At 43.9% G+C, this 8,202-nt stretch overlaps 1 protein-coding gene across 3 annotated transcripts in view; it reads left to right on the top strand.

Annotated features, from left to right (window-relative positions):
- The first annotated feature begins 1,130 nt into the window (after positions 1 to 1,130).
- Positions 1,131 to 8,202, top strand: part of RPS6KA3 (ribosomal protein S6 kinase A3) — a 111,133-nt gene continuing 104,061 nt past the window's right edge. The window contains exons 1-2 of one of the 3 annotated variants that reach the window (XM_028482705.2): positions 1,153 to 1,236; positions 5,212 to 5,253. In XM_028482705.2, the coding sequence (XP_028338506.1) occupies positions 1,168 to 1,236; positions 5,212 to 5,253 (111 nt within the window). In that variant the 5' untranslated portion in view covers positions 1,153 to 1,167. Of the gene's footprint in view, positions 1,237 to 5,211; positions 5,254 to 8,202 lie in introns of all 3 variants that reach the window. The other 2 variants (XM_007103105.4, XM_007103106.4) reach the window with 2 other exon arrangements.

The following is an 8,202-nucleotide window of genomic DNA, read 5'->3' as shown; positions in this document are numbered from 1 at the left end:
TATAAATAATTCCCCAACCTCTGCCGAGAGGGGCAGCCTTAAAGAACCTCCTTGTTTTCTCCTTCGTGAGGGATTTAGGCAGCGGAGAGCCGGGGAGGGGGCGCGCTTGGAGGGTCGGGCCTGAAGCCCCAGGGCTCTGCGGACTTGGGGCGGGGGCTCGACTCATGCAAGACAAACTAATTCCAAATATTAAAAATATAACACAAGAGCGTCAATTTGGAGAGCCTTGACTCAAACCGAGAGCCGAACCCCCAGGCGGCTCCGGGACACATACCCTTCCGTGTCCCCGTCGTGCGGGGTGTAGGGGCAGGTGAATGCCCATCGTGGAACCCTGGGAGAGAGCGGGTCCTGGGCCACTACGGGATGTGCCCATAGACTCGGCGCGCCCACGTGCACCCATGGAAGAATCGCGCCGAAAAGACACCCGACGCCCCCGCCCCGGGTCCTCGGCACTGTACTGCGCCCCCTGCGCCTCGCCCATCTCTCTCCCCAGCTGGGCGGGGACCACTCCTCTGCATCCCCGAGGAGCCTTCAACCTGCTCGGACTCGTGGCACTTAGAAACTCCCAGCCTTTCGCACCTCCTCCCTTTTCCCTCTTTCCCCCACCTCCCGCCGACGCCCCCAGATCTCTCCCGCTCGCCCTTCCAGAAAGAAGGCGAGGCCCAGAAGCAGAGGCTGGGGCGAGGAAGGAGGGACTAGCGGAGGGCCGCGGCCAGGGGCGTGTCTTCCCAGGCCCCGCCCCCGGGTGCGCGCGGCGGTGGCGGCGGCGGCCGAGCCTCGCTCTGAGAGACAGGTATCGCTTAGGCGCCATGTTGTGAGCGGAAGTAGCGGAGCGCGCGGGGGCTGCTGTTCTGCTGGGAGCGGGCGCGGGAACCGGCGGGGGGGCGGAGCCGTAGTCCCGGCGGCGGAAGGAGGAGAGGAAGAAAGGGGCGAGACCCGGTGCCCGGCAGCGGCGCGAGGCTCTCGCTCGGCGCGCAGGCGTCTCCAGCCGGGCGCGCGGCGTTCGAGGGTCGGTGTCGGCGCCGAGCCCTCTCCCGGGCAGCCGCCGCTACTGCTGCAGCTGCTGCCGCCACTGCTGCCGTGTGGCTCGGGCGGCGACGGAGCGGGGCCGGCCGCGGGGCGGGCGGGGAGGGAGGAGGCGGTGAAGGCGGCGGGCCGGGGGGGAAGATGCCGCTGGCGCAGCTGGCGGACCCGTGGCAGAAGATGGCTGTGGAGAGCCCGTCCGACAGCGCTGAGGTGAGTGCAGCCGGGCGGCCGGGGCCGGCGCGCCCCCTCCCCGCGCCCCCGCCAGTTCGCTCCCCACCCGGGAGCCGACCATTCGGCCCCTTCCTCTGCCGCTCGCGTCTCCCCTCGGTTCGGGATTCCGGTTTGGATAGTTGGGGTTGATCTGTTTGCCCTTCTCTTCCTCCCACCCGCACTCTCCCCTCCCTTCCCTCGCTCGGGGGGCTGTGGTGTGGTGGCGCGTGGGGTTTGGAGTGGGCGCCGGGGCTCTGCAAGAAGCCGATTTTCATCAACTTTGCGTGGGGGGAGCGGGAGGCGGAGCGGGGGCTGGCGAGGAGTTGGGAAGTTTGGCCCTGCCTGGTCGGGGGCTTCCCTGGACCCTGGTGACTTTGGGGGATGCGGGAGGGGTGTGGATTGGGTTCGCTGGGGAGAGGGGACTCTCGAGTCCGGCCGGGGGAGAGGGTTGCCCTGAGGAGCCGGGCGCGCGGGGGCAGGAACGGCCCAGGGCAGGGGTGGCGACCTGTGAGGGTTTCGGGTAAGGGGTGCGGGACAGCCAAGGGTTTTTGCCCCCCCATCTGCCGCAGCGGTTTCTGCTGCTGTAAAGGAGAGAGTGGAAGCCTGAGGTCCTCCATCCCCCCCCCCGCCCCGTTTCTGAGGTCCCTGAGCTCGAGGACCCCGTCCCTGCGAGTTTAACTTGAGTTTCCTGTCCATGGAGGTGAGAGGGTGGTATTCAAGGAGATCAGCGGCCGCAGTAGAGGGGTTTCTGGTTTTCCTTGTCCGCAATCTGGTGACCGTCCCTGAGATACCCACCCGAGTGACCGAAACACTATACGCCTGAGGTCCTCCATCCCCCCCCCCCGCCCCGTTTCTGAGGTCCCTGAGCTCGAGGACCCCGTCCCTGCGAGTTTAACTTGAGTTTCCTGTCCATGGAGGTGAGAGGGTGGTATTCAAGGAGATCAGCGGCCGCAGTAGAGGGGTTTCTGGTTTTCCTTGTCCGCAATCTGGTGACCGTCCCTGAGATACCCACCCGAGTGACCGAAACACTATACCTAAACAGGGCAAAACAGAATTTCCCCGGCTCTTCGCAGCCGCCCCTGTCCCAGAACCAACTCGGGGTCTGCGAAAATAATCCAGACAAGACCCATTCCAGGGCATCAGCGCTCCTCTCCGGAGCGGAAAATCAATTCCTGATGGTGGCGCGTCTGTGATTCTTCCTTCTTGACTTTTTGCTGTCTTCTATTCCCCACAGCGGACTTTGGGGGATTACAGGATGATAGGCTGCGTGTGTGTAATAGTTACTGAGTGAGTGACCCCATTTCTGGAAAGCATGACTGAAGCGCGGGGGTGGAATGGGGCAGGCTCTGATGAGTGGTGTACTTGGCGGCAGCCGCTGCCCTGCCGGCCTCCGCAGTGTGAGAGGTGGATAGGGTTACTGGTTACGTCAGTAAGACCGAGGCTCAGTTTGATCTGAGATGCGGGACACTTGCATTCTCGGGTAGAATGGAGGGGGAGGCGGACGGGGATCAGTTCAAATCACTTTGCACTTTTTCCCTAGTCACCTCCGCTGCTGTATAAAATGTTTACTTGCTCTCTCTTTATCGCAAGCAGAATTGTAATAGTGCTTACGGTTGGTGCTTAGTATTTTGCGACTTGGATCATACTTTTTAAACCTAAAGGAAACGCTGCTCTTCAATAGAAAACACATTAATAGATGTTTCCTGAAAAAAAAAAATTAAAGGAAATCTACGAGAATTTCATTTAAAATTGTTAGCCAGTCTAATACTGTGAATTTTTGTAAGAAAATCAAATTTAGAATGTTTAATCATCTTTGGAATTGGATAGTGTGAAACATAGTGCTCCCGAGGCTCTTTTCATTCATTTTTTTCCTTCAGAAAAATTTTTGCATTAAGTAATATAGCTAAAAGGTTATATTAAGTAATATAGCTAAAATGTGTTCTCAGAGTGCCGACCTTGTGGAAAGAAATTGAATTTGCTTTGAGCCTGATTTTTAGATGCAAACGTTAACATTTGCAACTCGTAATCAGTCCACATTTCTACTTGGCACGCATCAGTGTGTTAAAAAAAAGTCATTTAAAATTCCACCTGATCCTTTTTCTATATAGCATACAATTGGATAAAGAAAGCACAAAACTAATGTTTATTTAGCACTTACTATATGCCACATACTGTGCTTACTGTGCTCATGCTATTTCATTTTATCCTTCCTATGACCCAACAGAGTAGGATTATGGTCCCCATTGTTACAGATTAAGAAACTGATCTCAAAAGTTAAGGGCACAAAGATTATAAATAGTAAATGGCAGAGCCATAATTCAGAGCCAGATGGATATAATTCATGTGCTTTGCTTTATGCTAGGGTAGCTGTTTCAAATCTTTTGTGGAAAAAAATCAGAGTATAAATAAGCAAACCGGTAGTTAGAGGTCAAGTATTTTTCAAAAACAGTTATGGTATTATAAGATGTCTCATTTGTTAAAGCCTATTTATTTCAGTTACTGTCATGGTTTCCAGAACCTGGCAGATAGGTTCCCACAATTTACCATTTTCAAGTAATTTTCTTGACATTCTGGCATAAGGTATGTCAATCAGAGCCAGTGTTGCCTAGATTTATTAAAATTAGATTTTAACAAATTGTCTTTAGATATTTATTGCCTTTGGTTGTTCAGCTGATTCATAAATTACTTCTGATGCAAATTTGGAAATACTGAAGCCAGTAAGGAAAAGGTTGAAAATTTTCATTTGGAAGTCTGATATTGGACTTAATATTATGCTTAGCATTATGCCATCTCCTCCCCAGTAAGTTCTTATCAGTGAATAGTTGTATTTTACTATTTTTAAAAAATAGTCATTTGAGTAAAAACACCAGATTGTTTCTCTTCAGGCTAAAAGATTTCAGGGTTGATCTCTATAGAAATTTACATTTATGGTCTCTTCCCTAGGAGACTGAATTCTTCAAAGCTGAGACTTCTTTTTTTTCTCTGTATCCTCAGCCCTTAACACAGTGCCTGGCGCATACATAGTATAGGCCCCCTAGATGACCGATGAATTAATTATGAAGGTCAGGAATAGGGTAATTATCAATTTTATCTCTGTTCTTATCATTTTAATCTTACATTGAAATATGAGCAATCTTAAAAGAACTGAGTACCTCACTAAAAGTACAGGCAGTTTCTTCATTCCTTTACATGTCTTCTTGACCTCACATGGGTCTCATGGTGCTCAAAACAAAAAAACCCTTGTGGTTGAACTCAAACATGGGTCAGAACATGATAGGCTAGAACTATGCCAGATGTTTAAAGAAGCAAATTTAGAATAATAAAGGAAGTACTATGTAAGCAAAGTCAAGGTTGGTACAAGATTAAAAACAAAATAGCTTCCTAAATAGTCCAGGTGAATTCAGAACTCTTTAATGAGTTAAAGACGCTAGTGTGTTTTTGAATATTTGACTGTTTAGGAGATGGATATCAAGGGATCGTTGGCTATTCTTTTCTACAAACTCTTGCCACTGCTGTTAGGGACATTTACTGGATCATAAACCTGACCTAAAGTGACACCTTTTTCTCATTTTTAGTAAAGATAAATTATACTAAACGTAAATATGAACACTTTTCAAAAATAATAAAATTAAGGAGGTTCTTTTTGCTTTGTAGAAATGTGTTATGTAAAAATAGCTACCTCGGATTCCTTTAAATGACAAGTTCCATAGTGCATTGAAAAATATTAACTATATAAATATTTTATTTATAAAAAACGAGACCCTTGTTTTGGAAACCATCTTCAGTGGGTGTGCAACCATTTTTAACCTGAAAGATTTTATTGGATTCTGTAATATTTCCACTGTATCAATATTAGGTTTCTTATGTTTCATCTGTAGGGGAAAACATTCTATTAAAGTGTGATCTTTGATTTTGAAAAAAAATGTTTTATTAAGTTTCTTTTCCTTTTCCTGTTTCATTTTTACCACCTTTCAGGTTTTTTTCTTTCCCCCAAGTGAAGATCTGAGGAGAGGACAGGTATTGTTACATGTCAACTGTCGAGTAACTGTGACACATTATTGAACACTTTGTTGTTTTCAGTGATTATAATATCAGTTTTTGTTAAAGTAGAATTTAGGAAGGTTTGCGTTATTTTGGCAGCTTGATCCTATACTGATGGGGTTAATCCAAAATGAGAAACTTCCTTGATACATTTAAATTTTAAGATAAAGAGAGAAACTTATCCAATTAAAGAAACAAGTATAGGCAGACTTTGCCTTTTCATTAGTATGTTTCTGGAAATCACATTGAGTATATCTTATTTTTATGTAAGAAGAGTGGCATAATTGGGATGTGCACTCTTGACCAAGGACATGACATTCAGTAAATTATAGAATGATCAAAAATATAGCAGATCATTTATCAGAAGTCTGAATTGCAGAAGAGTTGTTCTAAAGATTTTTTTTTTTAATCTATCATCCAGTAAAAAATTTATACCATTGTGATCATTGACAAGATTTGCTCTAGAGTTCCATGTTCAGGGACATGTGATCTTCCAGGCTGTGAATGATGGATGACGTCAAGTGGCCCAGTTTGTCCAGTGCAGACTGGATGCTTTAGACCCAGTGGTTCAGATTACAGTGTACAACAGTGACATCTTGGTGGTCTCTTGGTAATGCATGAGTGTGATAGTGCTCAGTTGTTTATGTGTTTTGGTGGATGACAAGTTTTGTAGCATTGGAATGCAATTGAACAAATGTATATTTTACACATCCCATTCCCCATTTCACGTAATAGAAAGAAAAAACAAGCAGTTGCATTTTAATACTTGGCATTAGATTTATCGCACCCCCCCCCCATCTTTAGGAGTTGATACAGTTTCCGGTGTCTTTCGTTAATCTGGAACAGTTATCAAATCTCAGATACTCTGGTTTTTCAATTTAATACCAAATAGCATAGAAGCAAACATAAAACAACTGTAAATTTTAATTGTTAAGTAAAATGTGTCAAGTTAACAAAACAAACACAAATATACTATATTCGTTGTATAAAACAGGACAAAATGTATCTGTATAGAACATAACTATCATTTAATACATTTGGCTATTTTAAGCAAATACATTAGTTACTAGCAATTAAATATTTCAATTGTACTTATTCTACTTTGTGGGATAATTTGGACGTATGGCAAAGTGTTAAAGAACATAAACTTTGGAGCCATGAAGACCTGGGTTTGAGCCCTGTCTCTGCCACTTAATATCTTTGTAATCTTATGCAAGTTATTTAATGTCTCTATGCTTCAAAGTCCTAATCTGTAAAATAGGCATGAAAATAATATCTACCTCATGGGGTTGTGGTGAGAATTGAATGATAATATATGTAAAGCACTTGGGTCAGTACATGGTTTGTGTTTAATAAATAATAGTTATAATGAATCATCTCTCAAACAGCACTGTCTTAGGAAGTTCTGTGTTTTTCCTCTGGGGTAATTTTTCCAGAATCAAACAGAACAATTAAAAATGGTTTGTTTGATTGATCTGTTTAAAGAGAACCTTTATAATATCTGAATATAACTGTAAGGGTAAGGTGAACAGAAATCTCTTGAATCTTATCCTTTTTTATATTGTTCCCCTCTTCAATATTGTCTTTAGAGGGGGAAAACACATAAAAAACATTTTGAAGAATATGGGTGGAAGAAGGAAGAAAAGAAAGTATGTTCATATTTCAACGTTGCTCAAATTGGAAGCCCTCTCACAGTCCACGGCATGTCGTTGTTTAATCAGCAGTGGCTTTTTTCCCTTAGTGATATATAAGATAATAGTATATCTCACACACGATGGTGTCTTATAATTGTTGAAATGTGATATACCCTATATGTCAACCTCTTGAAGGAAGTGTGTCTCTGAAGAAATAAAGTCAATATATAGCATCAATAGGTATTATTTTAACTTACTTTCTAAAAAGTACCAAAACAAAATGCACACCTTTTTATATTTTAGGATCAGTTCTGTTAATTTCATTTTTTAGGGACAGAAATTAATATGGCACACTTTCTTCCGCATTACTATAAACACATTTATTTTGGTTATTTGAATATGCCATGAGTGACTGGCTTTTCCTGTCTAGAAATACAATCCTTTGGATTTTGTTCTGTTATGTGATACTGGTACTTAAGGAACTTTCAATAGTACACGTGGTATTTTCAACTGAGAAGTCTCTGAAAATTTTCAAAATGTGTCTGTGCCCCAACAACCATCTTCTCCCTCCAAAAAAACCAAAGGAGTGTGACATAATCAAATAAATTTGGGGATTGTGGAATTAAATGAGATCTGACCAATGTCTTTACTGCATAACATCTTAGAACTTTTAAGATGATGATGTACATGCTGAATCTGCAAAAAAGGAAATAGCTCACAGCATTTGAGACTTGATGTCAGCACCCCTTTTTCATGACCCATCTATTGAAGTCTCAAAGGACACAAGTGCTTTGCAGAACACAGTTTTGGAAAGTCTGATAACTACAGTAACATGATCCAGTATTGCCTGGAAACAAGCTGTTATGTTTAATTGACTGTATCAAATCTTTTTTTCTGTAACTGTCAAACAAGAGTTTTTGTTTCATTTTGAATTGGAGTCTTTCTAAATTAATTTGTGTAACAATTTTCCATCTTAATAGTGGACTAAAAATTTAAATGCAGTAGTTTAAATAAAAGTTTTAAGTAATTTAAACTTTTAAAATTCAGTGTTTTGAAAGGTAATGGTCATATTCTACCTTAATATCAAGCTAATTGCCCTTACTAAATGGCCCCCTCATGGACTTACTCTGTAATTTATTTTTAATATTCATAGTTTTTAAAAACTCTTATCATTTGCTGTTTTATGCTGCTGTCAATCTGTCTACTTCTCCCATTCTTTTTTCTTTCCCCCCCCCCCCCGCTACGGGGGCCTCTCACCGTTGTGGCCTCTCCCGTTGCGGAGCACAGGCTC

Source organism: Physeter macrocephalus, chromosome 21 (genome assembly GCF_002837175.3).
Source record: "Physeter macrocephalus isolate SW-GA chromosome 21, ASM283717v5, whole genome shotgun sequence".
Taxonomy (NCBI): Eukaryota; Metazoa; Chordata; class Mammalia; order Artiodactyla; family Physeteridae; genus Physeter; species Physeter macrocephalus.
The sequence above is the reverse complement of the archived record's forward strand: the minus strand, read 5'-3'. Positions and strand labels throughout refer to the sequence as shown.